Source organism: Cherax quadricarinatus, chromosome 2, assembly GCF_038502225.1.
Source record: "Cherax quadricarinatus isolate ZL_2023a chromosome 2, ASM3850222v1, whole genome shotgun sequence".
NCBI classification, from domain to species: Eukaryota; Metazoa; Arthropoda; class Malacostraca; order Decapoda; family Parastacidae; genus Cherax; species Cherax quadricarinatus.
Window position 1 is genome coordinate 76,017,143 of NC_091293.1, and position 22,074 is coordinate 76,039,216.

A 22,074-nucleotide genomic window follows, 5' to 3' on the forward strand; every position below is an offset into this window, starting at 1 on the left:
ATTGCATTTACCCCTTTTGCAACATCAGCTTCCATGATTTCTTTTCTCTTTGCCACAATGGAGGTGATTGTTGATGGTGACTTCCCGTACATCCTGCCTAGTTCAGCGATGCGTATGCCACTATCATATTTTCTTAGGATTTCTTTTTCACTAGGAGCTTTCTTTGGGGCCGTGGTCACTTATTTAGCAGCCACACACGATAAACATGTGACATATGAAATGTTTCGTATGACCTGGCAGAATATGTTCACTCACCGAGAAACAACGCTACACTGGCTGAGAATGTGTGTGGGAGGCGGCTTTGTCTGCATGCTGGGCACTGGACAGGTTCTGCGCGATCAATGAAAACGGAGGTAATCGATGAAAACGGAAGCCAAAAATCAACGAAAAAAGTCGGCCAAAACCGAAATTGGTGATAACGGAGATCGAGAAAACCCGAGGTTCCACCGTACAAAGAAAGCCACTATCATGCCAGGGCATTTCAGGAGGACTAATCCTAATGTAGAACCATGTGAGGGACCCCTGGCTTCAATTATGTAGTTCTAAATGGCGGAAACTGAAAGGATTGCACAAATAACCCGCACATAGAAGGGAGGAGCTTACAACGATGTTTCGGTCCGACTTGGACCATTTACAAAGTCAGTGTGACTTTGTAAATGGTCCACATTGGACCAAAACGTCGTCGTAAGCTCCTCTCTTCTATGTGCAGGTTATTTGTGTATTGTTCCAATCACGGTATTGCGCCTTTTTTGTAATTTACTGAAAGGGTTAGTTCATACATGGGAAAGTCTTGTAAAGTGTAAAAAAATATATACAAGGCTAGCAAAAACATGAAAATAAAATATTTTATTAATGTGAGAAATAAAATAACCTGTCTATCTTTTCTCAAAGTCAAATAGGTAAAAATTCTATTAAAATTTAGTATCTCGGTGGGAGACGGCCGACTTGTTGAAAAAAAAAAAAAATCTCTAGCATCAAAAAAGCAGGCCCAAAATGCATAACATTAAGTTGCATATAAGTATAAATATCAAGAGAAAATTACTGTGATATAATTACAGAAAATGAAAAATATACTGTTATTATATATACCTTGATTGTGTTGCATATCATTCTCTTCTACTAGTACTTGGTCACCTTGCTCAATGTCAAGTAAGAGTCCATTCTCATGACCTACAACATGTACTGGTAGTGTTCCGTTAGCTTTGCTCTTCTTGCTTGGTGTTGATGCAACAACTTTGTGCAGGTGACCACTGATTTCTGAATCACTTGTTTTACCAACTCTGTGAGCAAGAAACATGAGTATATAGTCATATTTACCAATGGCTACTCTCATCTTTTCAACTTTTTTGGAAATTAGCAATTTATTTTAAACTCAACTGGTCATGACAGGAAATACTTAAACACTAACTTCAAAAAGACTTCATCCATAGTAGTCTGAGATGCACCAAAACTGGAAATTTTCAGGTCTTTTTTCTGCTTTTCAAGATGAAGGAATAAATTTTCAAATTTTGCCACATCAGCATTTGGAAGTACATAGGAGAGCTCTGCTCCAACATTCTGGTCCAGTTCAACATCAGGAATGTGAGCCTTTAACACATCAGTAATTGCATGAACATCACATCCCTTCTCCTTAACTAAAATGAGATGATACCCAGCACCTATAAACAAAGAAATTAGTAAAATTTACAAATAAATCCAAGTTTAAAGGTCTCAATTTCATTAACTAGTAATTAATATCTGAACTGTTTCTTTAACTCCATAGAAGACCACATGAAACCAAGAGGAAGTTAGTGAATATAGGCCTTTTTAACTAAAATAATAAAAAAAAAGAGTGGTTACATTTATTATGCAGCTTGTTCTTGTTGCCCAATATACATATACTATACAGTTACTGTAAAAAAAAATATATAGAAATACTGATTCTTTTATTTCCTGGATCCACAAATATTTCCTGCAATTTCATACTTCATATTATACTGCCATGAGCTTATACATAAAAGGGCAATAATACCTTTTAAGAAACTAATGAAGCAAATAAATTTGATAGAATTTTTGAGTTATTAATGTATTTATCTTCAGTACAGTTCTGTTTTACTTATGAGTTAATCTGGATGGTTTAACACCTAGGACATCTTGTGCACGTAAACCTGGAATATGGTAGACACATTAATAAAAAAATCTAAAGTTTGTTTACATATAACAGAGATTGACAAAGATGCCTAGTTAGTCTACATTCTGAATAAAAATTAATAATGTTTGTTAATTCTTCTTTCTTTCAACAAACTGACTGTATCCCACCAAGGCAGGGTGGCCCAAAAACAAAAGTTTATCATTTTAAATTTAGTAATGTATACAGGAGAAGGGGTTACTAGCCCCTTGCTCCTGGCATGTTAGTCACCTCTCATGACACGCATGGCTTACGGAGGAAGATTTCTGTTCCACTTCCCCGTGGAGATAAGAGGAAATAAACAAGAACAAGAACTTGTAAGAAAATAGAAGAAAACCCAGAGGGGTGTGTATATATATATACTTGCATGTGCATGTGTAGTGTGACCTAAGTGTAAGTAGAAGTAGCAAGACGTACCTGAAATCTTGTATGTTTATGAGACAGAAAAAAGACACCAGCAATCTTACCATCATGTAAAATAATTACAGGCTTCTGTTTAATGCTTACTTGGCAGGACGACAGTACTTCCCTGGGAGTTTGTTAATTACCTCTCATAAATTTTTTTTGGGCCATAAATTGGAGTATTTCTCCACATGACATTTAAATTTAATTTTATTGTTAATACTGTATGTTTGATCGCACACAAACACCAAAACATCTTTCTGGGATGGGAACCTCGAGTGGCTCACTTGGAACATGTCACTCATTCATCTCAACTCTCCACTCTGAGCCCCAGTAAGGCCCATCATACACTTTATGCTCAGAAGAGAGGCATCCCTTTGTCATAGCTGGCATGTCAATGCTGGCCTATTGCACCTGGCACCAGCAAGGATCCCAGCAGAGCTCGAAGACCCAAGTGTTTTTTAACCTGACAATATAGTGTAGACGATGATGTAATAATCTCTCATTCATACGTTTTCAGCAGTTGCTTTAGTTTGCTGAGTCCATTGGGCTTTGTAGCTGCTCTTCAAAAATCTCTGTTCAGGATAGCCTTTACCTCTGTCCAACTGGCACTGTGATGGCTGTGCTGCCTTCACTGACTGCTATGCAGTAGCTCATTTGCAAGATTGAATTCTTATGAGTGCCTGGTATAGAAAGAATCTTCTGTTGTTGGTTGTATGGCACTGGGGGAGGGGGGGGTGCCTCTTCTTATTCATGGGCTAGAAATGGTCATTACCTCCTTTAGTGAGTCCAGCATTCATCAAGAGGAAGCAGGTCTCAGCTTCCTTGGCCCCTGAATGTGAGGCATTGTCACTGACCAGGCAGCAGGGGTGTTGATCTCTGAAACACCCTCCAGGTATACTCTTACATTTTTACAAGGTACTGAAGGGTCCTGTGGGATATCTGGATCCAAGATTCTTCAAGGATAATGTCCTTTTTAACCATCTATAGTAGCTTTACTATCTAACAAATGGTTGATGATAAGTCAGCAGCTCAAATAAGCTCTTAAACTGCTATGCCTGCCTGCCTGCCACAGTCTTCCTTACCTGATGCTCTGGAATTGCAAGAGCCTCAAAGCTTTCTGCAGAAAGTCTATTTTTCCATACCTCTGGGTAACCCCTTGCAATAATTTGTCTTCCTGTTCTTAGACCAGCAGGGTCTACTCTCTGTGGCCCCCCTTAATGTTTCCCCATCCCAGAACAGAAGTTGTTAACCAATGAAGGGAAAGAAACTTGGTCGACCTGAGTATTCCTAGATAATTTCCTTACTCTTTTTTATTACTTAAAAGTCCAGTTATTCTTCTAGGAAATCTTTCCCATTTGTCACATGTATTTATTCTCTGTCCCTTCAGCAATTTCTAAGCACCTGTCTCCCACTGTCACAAATCTTCTTTAGGATAGCATGAAGTGGGTATGACAAAGATCCAAGATTCATTTCCAGGGTTTTCCTTCTACAGAATAGGAAATCCTGTCTCTTTCTGGATCATGATGATCTGAAATTTCACATAATCTATATGGTTTGGGTCAGAATCTATCACCTGAGTTCACTATTTCCTGGTTCAGTCTGGGTTGGCAGCCACAATTACCCTCCACAAGGCCTCCACTTATATTTCAAATCATTGCAACCTGCACAAGTTCTACTTTCACCTGGATGGAATAAGCTACCAGTTCGTGGCTGTGTCTTTCAGATTCAAGACAGCACCAAGGACTATTATCTACATCTGTTGGCCTCATATTTGCACCCTCTATACTAAGACTGTGTCAGTATTCATCTATCTGGAAAACATTCTAGTAATTAGCTCATCTCCTTTCACACCTAAAGATCATTAGATGGCACTCTGGGTGTTACAGATGATTGGCTTCCTCATCAACTATGAGAAATCTTGACTTATTTCCCAGAACTTCCTGCAGTGGTTATATGTGCAATATTTATTACAGCAGAAACTGAAAAACCTGTAGAAGACTTACAGCACCCATGGAATGGGAATTAATCAGGTCTGATCAAAAGGGAGAGCAGCTTTAATTCCTTGAATTAAGAGCTCTTCGCCATCATGGCACCCCCCCTCACACCCCTTAAAGGGGGTTACTGGCAGAGTTCAAATGCCCCCCATCTCCACCTCTCCATCCCTACTGAGAAGCAGTTTTTTCTTCTATGTCAGATTCATTATTTGTCTAGACCACTGACTTTCAAATGTGCAATGGAGTCCATCATTAAGAGATTATTTTTCATGACTTCAACTTTCTTACTCAGCCCACAATCTGTCTTGGGTGGTGCCACCAATTGGAATGTCACAAGGACATGTTTCTCTTTCTCCCACAAGAAGCTATGGAAGACCCTTCAGTACTGGCTGATCAGGGGAACCTTTGGGGTCTGATTCCCAAGACCTTACCCATACCGTTTATTTATTTATTTATAATTAATTTGGACATGATACATAGATGTACAAAGAAATACAGTGGTTCTGAGAACATGCCAAAAGCCCCTTGTATGCAGAGCATTATGGGCAGGCTTAAAATTAACTTAATATTAACTAAGCAATGATATATTCAGTGGTAAAAATTACAGTAAACAACAATTAAGCACAAATGAATATTTCAAAGACAGATCATATGGTCATTTGATGAGTTACTGTACATTCAAGAGAATGGAGTATTCTATTAGGTAATGTAATTAAAAAGAACAAAGTTTGACAGGGTCACAGGTTATAATTTATGAGATACAGTTATGCAGTATTTATTTAGTTGTGGGTGAGTAAGTGGTTCTTAAGAAGAGACTTGAATTTATAAACAGACAGTGTTTCTTTAATGTTCACAGTCAATGAATTCCAGATTTTTGGGTCTTTTATGTGCATGGAGTTTTTGCATAGTGTGAGATGGACACGAGGAACATCAAAGAGTGATCTGTGCCTTGTGTTATGGTCATGTGTTCTGTTGAGGTTGGTAAGGAGATGTTTGAGGGGAGGGTTTATATCAGAGTTAAGTGTTCTATGCATGTAGTAGATAAAATAATAAGTATGGATGTTTTGTATGGTGAGTAGGTTTAGAGTTTTGAATATTGGTGGAGTGTGCTGCCTGTAGTGGGAATTTGTTATCATTCTGACTGCAGCCTTTTGTTGGGTAATTAATGGTCTGAGATGGTTTATTGTTGTTGAGCCCCATGCATAAATTCCATAGGTGAGATAGGGGTAAATGAGTGAGTGATATAGGGCCAGGAGGGCTGACTGTGGAAGATAGTACTGTGTCTTCGATAGTATGCTTACGGTCTTGGAAATTTTCTTGGAAATTTGTTGTACATATGTTTGAAATTTGAGCCTATTATCAAGGTGGATTCCTAAGAATTTTCCCTCTGTGAGCTTTGTGATAGGTGATCCGTTTATCATTATGTTAAGAGGGACATCTGTAGCTCTGTTACCAAACTGAATGAAGTAGGTTTTGTCAATGTTGAGAGTAAGTTTGTTAGTCATCATCCAGGTAGATATTTTCTGTAATTTGGTATTTACAGTATTGGCTAGCATGACTGGGCTCGGGTGAGAGAAGACATATGTAATGTCATCTGCAAATAGTGTGGGTTTGAGTAGTTGCGATGCATTTGGTAGGTCGTTTATGTAAATGAGAAAGAGAAGAGGGCGAAGGACACTTCCCTGTGGGACACCAACTGTAACTGGCTGTGTGGAAGAGTTTGCTCCATTTGTGCACACATATTGGCTTCTGTTGCTGAGGCATGACTTTAGGTAGTTGAGGGAGTGCCCTCTTATACCATAGTGTGACAATTTCATGTAGAGCAAGTCATGGTCAACTGTATAAAAAGCTTTACGTAAATCATTGAAGATCCCCAGTGGGATTTCTTTTTTCTCGAGTGTTTGTTCTGAAGGCTGGTATGATATTCTCAGTGTGTACTCTCTGGATGCAGGAATTTGTCATCCTTATACTATGTCTGGTGAACTGAAAGGAACTCAAGGTAGTTTAAATGGCAGTATTACCCTGGGGACTCAATTGGACAGCCACACAGCCCTTAACCAGCTTTGAAGACCTGACTCTAAAACATCAGCTACCCTTTTCTCTCTCACTGAGAATATCTTGTCTTTTGGTGCAAGGGAGAATATCAATCTCTGTTCAAATTCCACCCATTTACCTGGGAATCTCAGTATCTTGACAGATCTACTCTCATTTTTGCCTTGAGGATCCTCATGAGTGGGCATTCCACATGATGGTCTTCCATTCTCTGGAAGAGCACTTGGGTGCTCAAGCACCGACTTGTTTGCCAGCATGGTTTTTTGTCTCTCCATTCCCAGAACAGATGTTTCCATTATGAACAAAATGTTTAGCTGGTGATAATACAAGTTCCTTCATCTGTTCCTATGAGGCCTGGTCTCAGATCGGGCCACAGGGGCGATGCCTCCCGAAACCCTTTCTGGGTATATTTTTTCTGTTTTCATTTCCTGCCTTGTTTAACTGCACACTCAATGGATCTTCATTGATCTCAACTGTTTGCTGCAACACTGTTTCCTGATCTTGTAGGCTTCAGCCTGGGACTGCACTTGATACTGGCTGGAGATCATGCAATTAACCACTTCCTCCTCCCATGTGTCCCAGCAGTAGTCAGCCAGGATGGGATGCACCTCAACTGGGTTTCTGTTCCATCCACAGGACTGTCACTTGGATGGATTCCCTGCAAGCTTTTCCTAAAACCATAGGCCTGTCCAAGGACAATGTCTTTAGTGAAACTGCAATTTCTTCTAAGTGTCCCAACCAGCACAACCAGATCCTTAAATAAAAGTGGTCAAACTCATCTTCCTGCTTAGGCCTATATGGATCTTTCAATCTTGGCAGGGTGCTTCTCCCAGTTACCTCATCTATAAACCATGGAAGAGATACATTTTAATAACTAAGCCCTCTACATGTGCTTAGGGATCCTTTGACTATACTTGGAGCTTTCCTGCACTTTCTAATTCTGATGTATTGTGCACAGGCAATATTAGGGTTGGTCTGACCAGGGGTGTGTCTACAGAAAAGAGCACCTATGGCAAGCACTGAAATTACACCCCTGTCCAAACATATGACACCCACCTTTTAGATAACTTTACCATAAAATCAGCTCAAAAACTACAAGTCAAGCTCTTTAAATTTTTAATTAACAAATTATTAAGGATTAAGGATTTTATTTCATTGCATAGTTTACAATGTGTAATTACAATTTTGATTTGCTAAGTACAAAGAAAGCCACTATGATGCCGGGGCATTTCGGGCAGACTAAACCTAATGCTTAACAGACTACTTAATACTAGGCTTATAAAACATAGTTGGTTCAAACTGAACATCCCCGCCCTACATTATTAACCCCTTCAGGGTCCAAGGCCAAAATCTGAAGTGGTGCTCCAGTGTCCAAGAAATTTTGAAAAAAAAAAAAAAAAAATTATTTCTTTCTTACAGAATTAAAGAGCATATTTTTGTGAAGGTAATAAGAAAAAAAAAATTTCTCATCAGTACTTACGGAGATACAGTGCCAAGAAGTTTATCCAAAATGATATGGTGGCGGCAACATCGATGAATTCCACATACGCGCATTACTGTATTTAGTGGTTTTTGTAGTTTTTTTCTTTTCTTTTCCAATTTTTTTCTTTTCCTACTAACATTTGGGGCCTGAGAGACCAATACTCTATATAATGTATATATATAAAATCACTGTATTGAACACAATAACCGCACTAAAGTTATTATCATATTATTGTTTACCACTGTTGTTTATTACAATAAACATGCACAAATCTTGTATAATACTAATGTTCTATCATATATTTACATATTTACAATCACTGGACATGGTTTTAAAACTGCTGGAGCTTGTGGAACTCCTTGAAACAAGGCACCATGCACAGAGGCACCTTACATTCCTCACACATAACCGAGTGTCTTTGGGTCTTTGTTGCCGTCATTTTGTTTGTGCACAGACGATGCATCTCTTCTGAGCAAATTTCTTCTGAGTTGAAGGAAGCTGTATTATGAAATGATCACCTTCCCTCCTCAAACGCTTGGGTATATCCTGAGTAATTCGAGGACCTTGTTGTATAGCAGGTGTTCTTACCTGGTACTTCATTATGAGTTGTCTGACAACAGACAGACAAACAAAATTCACCATACGGTGGTCTGTTGCCAGTCTTTATTTGGTACATATTATATGCATTGAGCATTGAAATGTCCATGAGATGGAAGAAAAGTTTCATGTATCACTTGTAACTCTTACGAACACAATCAACAAAACCAATCTGCATGTCACATTTGTCAACCAAGCGCATGTTTTGTGTATAATCAATCACTGTCACTGGCCCAGTGGCCTGGTGGCTAAAGCTCCCGCTTCACACACGGAGGGCCCGGGTTCGATTCCCGGCGGGTGGAAACATTTCAACACGTTTCCTTACACCTGTTGTCCTGTTCACCTAGCAGCAAATAGGTACCTGGGTGTTAGTCGACTGGTGTGGGTCGCATCCTGGGGGACAAGATTAAGGACCCCAATGGAAATAAGTTAGACAGTCCTCGATGACGCACTGACTTTCTTGGGTTATCCTGGGTGGCTAACCCTCCGGGGTTAAAAATCCGAACGAAATCTTATCTTATCTTATCAACTTTGCCACTGTCTTGCATTTCATTACGGTGAATGGTTGTCAACAATGTGACATCTCGTTTGTCATGCCACCATAATGCCATGATGTCATTGGCAGTAAACACCTGCACGTCATCACCACGAGCACCTGCATTGAGCCTGGGCATATGTTTAACCCTTTGAGGGTTTCGGCTGTACTAGTACGTCTTATGCATAGGGGTTTTTGACGTACTAGTACGCACAAATTCTAGCGCCGTCAAATCTCGTGGGAAAAGGCTGGTAGGCCTACATGTGAGAGAATGGGTGTAAGTGGTCGGTGTGCACAGTAGAAAAAAAATCTGGGACCCAGTGGTGCATTGTGGGAACAGCCTCTTAGTAAACAATGTCCACCATGCCTCACGGTAAGAAGCTCCTCACTCCTCAGCGAATTGGGACACTTTTGTTCCCCAGTGACAGTTCTAATACAGATGGAAGTGCCAGTGAAGATGAGTTTCATGGTTTTGGTGAGGTTTTGACCGAAACTAATGACCATAATATCGGTAATAGTGAGGAAAACCCAGACGACCCTCAGCCTTCCACCTCTGGTGCTGGGCCGTCTTGTTCACGTTCAGTTGTACCAGAACCCAAGAGGAAACTTCCATTTTCCCAAATCCCAGACTCAGATGAGAGCATGGGTGATGATAGTGATAGTGAATATGAACTATACAAGCTCTTCAAACTAGTTCCAGTAGTGATAGTGAAGTGCAATATTCCTCAGTGAAGTGTCAGTATATACGACGATATATGCGCTCTGGTAGTGTGCCATATGTTATGCCAAGGGGAAGGAGTGTATCTCGGAGTACATCCCGTGGCTGTACAACAGGAACAGACAGTGAAAATGACGATGATACTGTTGCAGTTGGGATGGAAAATGTGCGTGGTGGTAGTGGTGCCGGCGGTGAGGCACCAGCAGTGGGCCATGCTGCCACCCACGCTGCCACCCACGCCGCTGCGTCAGCTGATCTACAACAAAGGCCACCATCCCCCACTCACCCACCACACCAGCCTCCACAACCACAACCTCCACAACCAGAACCACCTGTCATTGTCCAGTACCCACCAGCAGACCACACCTGGGATTGGCAGGAAGCTGTCAATTTTGTTCCAAATGCCCACCAGTTTGATGACAGCCAAAGTGGAATACGGCCATCTTGTACACTTGGGAACAATGCCACTGAACTGGAATGTTTCGAGTTATTCTTTGACGAACCACTGATGGAAAGTATTGTCATGGAAAGCAACACATACTACGAGTACACCATGGCAAACACATTACTTTCACCAAAATCACGTCTACACCAGTGGAAGGAGGCAACTGTGGCTGAGATGTATCTTTTCTTTGCCACAATAATGCTTATGCCACATGTGTATAAGCACAAAGTGAAATCATACTGGTCAACAGATCGCCTGATTGCAACCCCAGGTTTCAGTGATATAATGCCAGTGAATCGATTTGTGCTAATGTTACGTATGCTTCACTTCTCAGATAAAACCAGGCCTGACAGAACTGACAGGTTATATAAGATTAGGAATGTGTTTGTGTATCTGAAAGAGAAATTCAGTACGCATTTTTATCCCTTCAGGAAGCTTGTAATTGACGAGTCTTTGATTCTGTTCAAAGGAAGACTCTCTTTCAAGCAGTACATACCAAGCAAGAGGAAACGCTTTGGTATAAAGTTGTTTGTGCTTTGTGATTGTTACAGTGGTCTAGTATTGGATATTATTGTGTACACTGGAAGTTATACATTGCAAAATACCAGGAAGTTATTGGGCATCTCAGGTGATGTGGTTCGAACAATGATAGAACCATACCTTGGTAAGGGGCATATATTATATACAGATAACTGGTACACAAGCCCCTCACTCAGTGATTTTTTGCGAGTGAACATGACAGATGTGTGTGGCACAGTGCGTGCAAATCGGAAACATATGCCCAGGTTTGACGCTGGCACTCGTAGAGGTGAGGTGCAGGCGTTTGCTGCCAATGACATCATGGCATTTCGGTGGCATGACAAACGAGATGTCACACTGTTGTTATCAGTTCACCCTAATGAAATGGCAGACAGTGGCAGGCAGCATAGAGAGAGCAATGAACCCATTCTAAAACCTGCAGCTGTGATTGATTACACCTTCAACATGCATTCAGTGGACAAATGTGACATGCAGATTGGGTTTGCTGATTGTGTTCGCAAGAGTTATAAGTGGTACATCAAACTGTTTTTCCATCTTCTGGACATTTCCATGCTCAATGCTTATAATATGTATAAGATGAGGACCAGAAACAAACCACAGTATGGCGAATTCTGTTTGTCTGTCATCAGACAAATAGTATTCAAGTACCAAGGAACAGCATCTGCAACTGACCGCCCACCAAATTATCAACAACTACCTGCTCGTCTGAAGCATGGTGATCACTTCCTGGTAAAACTGCCTGCTACTGCTTTCAAGAAAAAGGCTCAGAAGAGGTGTTATGTCTGTGCACATACAAAAAAACGCCCACAGCAACGCAGAGACACTCGTTTTATGTGTGAGGAGTGTAAAACTCCACTGTGCATGACACCATGTTTCAAAGACTTCCACAGGCTTCAGAACTTCTAGAAACATTCCCTGTGACTGTATATGTGTATATAAAATATAGAAAAATAGTAATAAACAACATTTTATATCGTTTGTTTGTGTAAATATTTTCTATAAACAAAATAATGACAACAGTGTTTATGCCCTTATTGTATAGTATTGAAAAAGAAATAACTTACAAAATACTGATCATGTTGGCCTCAGAGGCCATAAAAGTTACTCAGAAAAAGAAAAATTGAAAAATAATTGAAAATAGTACATAAAAAAGTAAATAGAAAAATACCGGGTGATGGCAGTCGGCGATGTTACCAGATGTTGTTCAATTTTGGCAAATTTCACGCCTCCATATCTCGGTAAGTATTGACGTTAAAATTTTTTTGTTTAGCCTATAATGCTTAGAAAAAAAAACTCTATTTTTTCATAAGAAAAAATATTTTTTTTTTTTTTGAAATTTGGCCGACCCTGAGAACGAGTTTCGGAGAGGGCCTGTCGACCCTCAAAGGGTTAAGATTAGAATGCACTGTGCCACACACATATGTCTTGTTCACTCGCATGAAATCACTGAGTAATGGGCTTGTGTACCAGTTATCGGTATATAATGTATGCCCCTTACCAAGATAAGGTGCCATCATGTTTCTCACTACATCACCTGAGATACCCAATAACATCTTGGTATCTTTCAATGTTTTACTTCCCGTGTATACAACAATATCCAACACCAGGCCACTGTCACAGTCACAGAGTACAAACAGTTTTATACCAAAGCGTTTCCTCTTGCTCGGTATATACTGCTTGAATGGCAGTCTACCTTTGAACAAAATCAAAGACTCGTCAATTACAAGATTCTTGAATGGATAAAAGTATATGCTGAACTTTTGTTTGAGATACATAAAAACATTTCTAATCTTGTATAACCTGTCACTTCTGTCAGGCCTGGTTTTGTCAGAGAAGTGCAACATACGTAACAGTAAGATAAACCTGTTCACTGGGATGATTTCACTGAAGACCGGGGTAGAAATTAGCCGATCTGTGGACCAGTATGCTTTTATATTATGCTTATAGACATGAGGCATAAGCATTATTGTTGCAAAAAGCAAATACATTTCTGCAACAGTCGTCTCTTTCCACCTGTGTAGTCTTGACTGTGGTGATATGATCGTATTTGCTATGGTGTACTCAAAATACTTATTACTTTCCCTGACAATAGTTTCCATCAATGGCTGGTCAAAGAATAATTCAAAGAATTCCAGTTCATTGGCCGTGGTTCCAAGGGGACAAGTAGGTAGAATTCCACTTTGAGAGTCATCAAAGTGGTGGGGCTTGAGAACAAAATTGGGATTTTGCTGCCAATCCCAGATACGGTTTGCTGGTGGATACTGGACATCATAGGCTGGTTGTGCGGGTGGTTTTGGTTGTGGTGGGCTGGTGGCTGACACTCCGCTTTGTCCTAGAACTGGCGAGTCAGCAGCGTGGGTCCCAGCCTGGGCTGGTGAGTCACGCATGGTGGTGCCACTACCATCACCACTACCACCATCTACTGATGCCTGTGGTCTATCCATGCCAAGTGTAGCCACATCATCCTCACTATCACTATCTAAACCTGGTGTAGGGCCACGGGATGTACTCCAGGATGTACTCCATCCCCTGGGCACAGCATAGGGTACACTACCCAAGCGCATGCGGCGGCGTACATACCGACGCTTCACTGGTGAATATAATTCCTCACTATCACTACTCGAATGATCGTCAAGCGCAATAAAATCACAATCCACGTCACTATCATCATCATTACTGAAGTCAGAGGCCTGGCCACGCGAAAATATTAGTTTTCTCTTGCGTTGAGGCACAACTGACCGTGAGTCACAAGTGCCCACACCAGAGGTAGAAGGTTGAGGATCGTCAGGGTTTTCTGCACTATTATCGATATCTTGGTCATTCCTTTCGGTCACTAACTGATCAAAGCCATAAAATTCGTCTTCATTTCCACTTCCATCAGTGTCAGAACTATCAGATAGGAAGAGGAGAGTCCCAATTTTCCGGGGAGTGAGAGCTGACTTGCGACGAGGCATGGTGAACAAGGGTAACTGAGCCGGCGTTCCCACAATGCTATGCGGGCGCCTAGATTTTTTGTTTATGGCGCACACCCACCACGCAGACCTGTTCTCTCACATGTAGGCCTATGAGCGCTTTCGCGCTAAATTTGATGGCTCTAGAATTTTGGCATAGATCTACTGTTTGGACACTCAACGTGAAGCCGTAGATCTACGGGACGGACCCTGAAAAAGTTAAATGGTTCCAGGAGTCATGACGTAACCCTGTTTTTTATGCAAACCAGACATACTGCCATAAAACTGCCTTAAAATGACAAACACCATAAAAATAACGTAAATAACTCACAAAAGAATATAACTATTGCTAAACCTTAAAGAACACTAAAAACACATTTTAGTCATTTTTTAAGAGTAATGAACACAATAAAAAATTATGATATAGGTGACGTTGCTGAGTGATGTAAAGTCAGACGTAATGATGTTTGCTGAACTGAAATTTACTCTAGAAAAGTGGCGTAAAGGGAAATTTGATGTAAGCCGAAATGACGTAAAGTGGGGTATGACTGTACTTAGCTTCATGAATGGTTCTCAGTAAACTCTGGTGAACAGTGGATACTATCAAGTGGATGAATTCGTTCTGGACACCCAGTGAAAAATAAGATGTGGATCCAGGATTAATTTCCACACAAGTGAGGTGTTCTTTCATGACAGGGTCAAAGATGGTCAGTAGTTTCAGTAAGCCAAGCAAATTTCCCACACTGGAGTTATCGCCTAGCTCAAGTGACTCCCTGTGTTCTTGCCAAGCCAGGTTCTGAGTCACAAAGAATTTTATGCAGTGAAGGATTCTTGTCAAGATATCACACCAATTCTGCTTTTCCTGCTCAATCTGTGACTGACTGAAGTTCTGTGCCAATAACTCCTCTGCTTTCAGCTAAATTTATTTCCATTGTGTGAAGCACCCCCGATGATTCTTAGAATTTTCATGAGCACTCATCTTTTCAGGTGCTTTCCACTGATTGAATCCACTTTCCTGCTCCAATGAGGATTGATGGTCTGACCGGCAATAGAGAAGACAACAGATATAAAATGCAGACTTTTTAGAAGGGCAATTGACCAGTCATGAGCAAGTCACTTCCTCACAACGACCATTTCCCAATTTCCTCCTGAACCAAGTTTGTTCATTGAGTAGTTATCTATTGGTAGGAAAGCCCCCTCATTGTTCTGGAAATACAATGGACCCCCGCTTTATGATCAGCTCCCAATGCGACCAATTATGTAAGTGTATTTATGTAAGTGCGTTTGTACGTGTATGTCTGGGGGTCTGAAATGGACTAATCTAATTCACAATATTCCTTATGGGACCAAATTCGTTCAGTAATGGCACCTGAACATACTTCAGGAATGAAATAACATCGTAAGCCGGGGGTCTACTGTACTTATTTTTTTTACATCTCATCTCCCTAACACACCTCATCATCAGCTAACTATGTGAAAACCACCCAATTCTCTTTTTTGTATCATGAACACATCCAAAACAATATAGATTTACTCTCGTTATCTGTAATTCCCCCATAATTTACACCTACACCCACCCAAATGACTGTAAACATACAATTCCTAATATAGCTATTCCCTTAAGTTAATCTTAAGTTAATCCTAAGTTTGTCTAAGATACTCTTCCAGTATGGCTTTAATAGAAACAATGTATCATGCCAAGACAATTCAAATCCCATTACTAAATCTACCATTTGTAATAATATTAAATGATTTGGACTACCTAATTATTTTAAACCTAATTACGTATGTATGTAACTGGGAATGTATCTAATTACGCACCTAATAATACATATGTTCAAATGAACTGCTCAAATATAGCCTATATCAAAATAGCGTAAGGATTAGTATTAGTCTGCCCGAAGTGCCCAGGCACAATAGTGGCCATCAGTCATTAAAATCTTACAACACATAAAACACACATTGTAAGCTTTACAAGGAAATAAATATTTGTATTAGTATTTGTATTTTCGTTCTCAATGCACCAGGCATAATTACTTTTCAAGCATCCTTGTCGAACTTGAGATGTCCAGTATCTTGCTGTTCAATTACTTCTTGTATGACAGTCTGAGGCTCTTCGACACCATCCAGTTCACTAGGTTCAATGTCATCAGGTTCAATCTCGTCAGGTAACATTACGTTAATAAACTCAACCTAACCACCACCACCCTCGTCATTCCCCTCCTGTCATGTCCACATTCTCTGGCAGCCTCACTTTTAATGTCATCATACTTGGATATAGCTGACTTGACTTCCTCACATTTATGCTTGATCTACCATCGGATTCTAACAAACTTGTAGCAGGTGCAGGGAACTCCATGGAATGTATCAGGCTTTCCAAAGAGAGGCATGAAGAACTTACTTGACTTCTTGGCTTTCGTTGCCTAAAACTTTTGTTTCTTCCATCCTTCAGCTCATGATGAATGTTTCATGGTATTCTTGCACAATGCTCCAAAATAAGGAAATAGCACTTTTAATCCTTTGGGGGACGACAGGTCCTCTCTGAGATTTGTTCTCAGTGTCGGCCAAATTTCAAAAAAAAAATTATTTTTTCTTATGAAAAGATAGAGAATCTTTTCCCGATCATAATGACACCAAAAGTATGAAATTTGATGGAAAACTTACGGAATTATGCTCTCACAAAGTTAGCGGTCTCGACGATGTTTACACATCGGCGATTTTGCCCACTTTGAGCCCAATTTTCGGCCAATTCCAATGTACTAGTTGAAAAAATCATAACTATTTCGCTAAAACTCCATTTTTTTCTATCGAATGAGTACAAGAAACCACCCATTTACCGATTTTAACTATCCAATAGAGTGGTCAGAATTTAGCAATTTTGTCAATTTCACACAAATTTCAAAAGATGCCAATTTCTGAATGGGGTCCAGAATAAACAAGAAAGGCATTCCTGGCACTACAATAACAAGGTCTCTGTTTGTTAGTCACATCCCTAGGCCCCTCTTATATTTCTTTGGCTTTCCACTTTCAATTTTTATTCTTACAAAAAATAGAAGATTTACTGTTATGCAGACTACTGCATTAGTGTAGAAATGGTATAAATAATAGCGGCGCACTTGTGAAAGAATATTAGACTCACCAGTTGATGTGTATTGGACTCTTGGCATGATTTGTTTAATTTTGAACTTTGGTAAAAATCAAATATTTCTGCTACTTTGAGCTCAATTTCAAGGTACTTTTCGTTGTAAAACCAATCAAAATCATCTCAATTTCTGTAATATGTCTTCCATTCTATAAAATGAGACCAAGAAAACTAGAATACAACAATGAATACCATACGAAAATACAGTGCAAAGTCGCTGTTTTAATCCAAAAACACGGTCGAAGTTTTTTTTTTTCTCATTATGCACTGTGTGCTGCAGGATTTTTTTTATGCTGCGCACACTGACCACATAGACCCATTCTTACATATGTAGGCCTACCAGCTTTCTCTCACTAGATTTAAGGGCGCTAGAATTAAGGCTTACTAGTACGTCAAAAACCCTGGGTCGTAAGACGTACTAGTACATCCGAAACCCCCAAAGGGTTAATAGGAACATTAAATTTCACAAATTTTGCATAAAATTCTAGACTACCTCTCTAGTTTGTGCTGGAGAATGGTCTTACTGCCAAGTGACACTGAACAGTGGTACTGTGAGGTATGTGGTCATGTAGCTCCCAGCACTCTATTTTTACCTAATAATTTATAAAAGTGGTTTAACAATCTAGCCATCCTAATGATCCTCACTCACAATAATCAGAGAACAAAAAGGCACAATACCGTGAGTGGAACAATACACAAATAGGAGAGAGAGAACAAGAGGAGACTGGAACAATACACAAATAGGAGAGAGAGGAGCTTACAATGACATTTTGACTCGACTCGATAATCAGACAGATCATACATATGAAGAAAATTCTCTCTTCACTATCCAAGGATGGCTTGTATGACTTTAATAGAAACTGCTCAGTGGTGCCCCCTTCAAGTGCTGCCCAGGGCACATGCCACACCCGAGTTAGACCACTGGGTCTGAATAACCCGTAAACGGTCCAAACGTATATATACGTTCACTACCCCAGTGCCCCAAATATTTTGAAAAAATAAAAAAAAAAAATTAATGAAAATAAAGAGCACATTTTTCTAAGTGTTATAGGATTAATAAAAAAATTAGGGTCAGTACTTACTGAGATATGAGGCTGCAAAGTTGGCACTTAATGCTCACCTGACGGCAAAATAGAGTCCTGCCGCTTGCTGAAGTGTTGCCGATATACCATTTTTTCTCATTTTTATATTATTTTATATAATTTTTATGTTCTGATAATTATAATTCATTGTAGTTCTTGTCCTTTCATAACCAATCTTTGTTCTGACACTAACATTAGGCACTGAAATTGTACTCAAATTGTCACCAACACATTGACAGGTGGACATTTACACCTGCCTTGGTCATTTACTATTGTCTAGGAATATATACAAAGTATTTATAGGTCCCAGCAATGTTTTGGATACACGGGAATATAGAAGAAGAAGGAAGGAGGAGGAGGAAGAAGGAAGAAATTCCCTTGAAGCAATGTGTAAGACAAGTGTTCAGTGACAAGCATTGGGAGGGCAGTGATGAGATCAGATATGAGATGACATTTGATGGGCTCCAGTGAGGGTACAGAGATAAGATGGGATAGTGCAGAGATAAAAGGAGATAAACTATGACATTTGATGGGTGCCAATGAGGGTGCAGAGATAAGGGATGACATTTGATGAGCTGTATCTCTGATTATCTGTCTCTCTGTCTTATTTCTCTGTTTGCTAGTCTCTTTCAATCTCTCTGCTTGTCTCTCTGTCTCAGAGAGAGCCACTGTGAGCCAACAGGTATTCTTATGCATGATATCTACAAGCACAGTTTACCTGGAGAGAGTTCCGGGGTTCAATGCCCCCGTGGCCCGGTCTGTGACCAGGCCTCCTGGTGGATCAGAGCCTGATCAACCAGGCTGTTGCTGCTAGCTGCACGCAAACCAACGTACGAGCCACAGCCCGGCTGGTCAGGAACCGACTTTAGGTGCTTGTCCAGTGCCAGCTTGAAGACTGCCAGGGGTCTGTTGGTAATCCCCCTTATGTATGCTGGGAGGCAGTTGAACAGTCTCGGGCCCCTGAAACTTATTGTATGGTCTCTTAACGTGCTAGTGACACCCCTGCTTTTCATTGGGGGGATGTTGCATTGTCTGCCAAGTCTTTTGCTTTCGTAGTGAGTGATTTTCGTGTGCAAGTTCGGTACTAGTCCCTCTAGGATTTTCCAGGTGTATATAATCATGTCTCTCTCCCGCCTGCGTTCCAGGGAATACAGGTTCAGGAACCTCAAGCGCTCCCAGTAATTGAGGTGTTTTATCTCCGTTATGCGCGCCGTGAAGGTTCTCTGTACATTTTCTAGGTCAGCAATTTCACCTGCCTTGAAAGGTGCTGTTAGTGTGCAGCAATATTCCAGCCTAGATAGAACAAGTGACCTGAAGAGTGTCATCATGGGCTAGGCCTCCCTAGTTTTGAAGGTTCTCATTATCCATCCTGTCATTTTTCTAGCAGATGCAATTGGTGTTTCGCTCTATTTTGTGACCAGAATTTGTTTTGTACTCTGATGAAGATTTAATTTCCTTGTGTTTACCATATCTGAGTAATTGAAATTTCTCATCGTTGAACTTCATATTGTTTTCTGCAGCCCACTGAAAGATTCGGTTGATGTCCGCCTGGAGCCTTGCAGTGTCTGCAATGGAAGACACTGTCATGCAGATTCGGGTGTCATCTGCAAAGGAAGACACGGTGCTGTGGCTGACATCCTTGTCTATGTCGGATATGAGGATGAGGAACAAGATGGGAGCGAGTACTGTGCCTTGTGGAACAGAGCTTTTCACCGTAGCTGCCTCGGACTTTACTCTGTTGACGACTACTCTCTGTGTTCTGTTAGTGAGGAAATTATAGATCCATCGACCGACTTTTCCTGTTATCCCTTTAGCACGCATTTTGTGCGCTATTATGCCATGGTCACACTTGTCGAAGGCTTTTGCAAAGTCTGTATATATTACATCTGCATTCTTTTTATCTTCTAGTGCATTTAGGACCTTGTCGTAGTGATCCAATAGTTGAGACAGACAGGAGCGACCTGTTCTAAACCCATGTTGCCCTGGGTTGTGTAACTGATGGGTTTCTAGATGGGTGGTGATCTTGCTTCTTAGGACCCTTTCAAAGATTTTTATGATATGGGATGTTAGTGCTATCGGTCTGTAGTTCTTTGCTGTTGCTTTACTGCCCCCTTTGTGGAGTGGGGCTATGTCTGTTGTTTTTAGGAACTGTGGGACAACCCCCGTGTCCATGCTCCCTCTCCATAGGAGGAAAAGGCTCGTGATAGGGGCTTCTTGCAGTTCTTGATGAACACGGAGTTCCATGAGTATGGCCCTGGGGCAGAGTGCATGGGCATGTCATTTATCGCCTGTTCGAAGTCATTTGGCATCAGGATAACATCGGATAGGCTTGTGTTAACCAAATTTTGTGGCTCTCTCATAAAAAATTCGTTTTGATCTTCGACTCTCAGTCTGGTTAGCGGCTTGCTAAAAACTGAGTCATATTGGGACTTGAGTAGCTCACTCATTTCCTTGCTGTCATCTGTGTAGGATCCATCTTGTTTAAGTAGGGGCCCAATACTGGACGTTGTTCTCGACTTTGATTTGGCATAGGAGAAGAAATACTTTGAGTTTCTTTCGATTTCATTTATGGCTTATAGTTCTTCCCGCGATTCCTGACTCTTATAAGATTCCTTCAGCTTGAGTTCGATGCTTGCTATTTCTCTGACCAGTGTCTCCCTACGCATTTCAGATATATTGACCTCTTTTAGCTGCTCTGTTATTCTTTTCCGTCGCCTGTAAAGGGAGCGCCTCTCTCTTTCTATTTTACACCTACTCCTCCTTTTTCTTAGAGGAATAAGCCTTGTGCATACATCGAGTGCCACCAAGTTAATCTGTTCTAGGCATAGGTTGGGGTCTGTGTTGCTTAGTATATCTTCCCAGCTTATATCGGTTAGGACTTGGTTTACTTGGTCCCACTTTATGTTTTTGTTATTGAAGTTGAATTTAGTGAATGCTCCCTCGTGACTAGTCTCATTATGTCGGTCTGGGGCTCCACTCATACATGACTGAACCTCAATTATGTTGTGATCTGAGTATATTGTTTTTGATATGGTGACATTTCTTATCAGATCGTCATTGTTAGTGAAGATGAGGTCTAGTGTATTCTCCAGTCTAGTAGGCTCTATTATTTGCTGGTTTAAATTGAATTTTGTGCAGAGATTTAAAAGCTCGTGTGAGTGTGAGTTTTCATTAGAGCTGCCTCCTGGTGTTATTACTGCAACAATATTATTTGCTATATTCCTCCATTTTAGGTGCCTTAAGTTGAAATCCCCCAGGAGCAAGATGTTGGGTGCAGGAGCTGGAAGATTTTCCAGACAGTGGTCAATTTTTAACAGCTGTTCCTGGAATTGCTGGGATGTTGCATCCGGAGGCTTGTAGACTACCACAATGACTAGGTTTTGGTTCTCGACCTTTACTGCTAAAACTTCCACTACATCATTTGAGGTATTTAGCAGTTCTGTGCAAACAAGTGACTCTGCAATGTACAGGCCAACCCCCCCCCCACCCGTTTTGCCTGTTCACTCTGTCACATCTGTATAGGTTGTAACCTGGGATCCATATTTCGTTGTCCAAGTGATCCTTTATGTGGGTCTCAGTGAAAGCTGCGAACATTGCCTTTGCCTCTGCAAGCAGTCCACGGATGAAAGGTATTTTGTTGTTTGTTGCTGGCTTTAGACCCTGTATATTTGCAAAGAAGAATGTCATCGGACTGGTGGTATTGTTGGTACTGGGGGGGGATTTTTTTTCCGGCATTAGTATCTGTATCTGTTGGTTTGGAGTGGAGGCCATCGACTGTGGTTCCACTCCAGGAATGACTGGATTTGGTGTACGATTTCTGCCATTTCCTGCCAGTTTTTTTTCCTTCCTGGCACTAAAAAACCTCTCCCTCTTGAGTGGCTGTGGCTACCCAGGTTTTCCCATGGCCTGGATGTTTTGTATCTTTTTGTACCCTTTAGATGGTGTGCCTGGCAATTTAAGTTA

General features: G+C 40.7%; 1 protein-coding gene across 5 annotated transcripts in view; it reads right to left on the reverse strand.

Annotated features, from left to right (window-relative positions):
• Positions 1-22,074, reverse strand: part of Abca3 (ATP binding cassette subfamily A member 3) — a 705,605-nt gene that overhangs the window by 231,091 nt on the left and 452,440 nt on the right. For all 5 annotated transcript variants that reach the window (XM_070088958.1, XM_070088966.1, XM_070088973.1 and 2 more), the window contains 2 exons: positions 1,409-1,658; positions 1,090-1,280 (listed from right to left, as the gene is read on the reverse strand). In XM_070088958.1, coding sequence (XP_069945059.1) covers positions 1,090-1,280; positions 1,409-1,658 — 441 coding nt within the window. The remainder of the gene's footprint in view (positions 1-1,089; positions 1,281-1,408; positions 1,659-22,074) is intronic.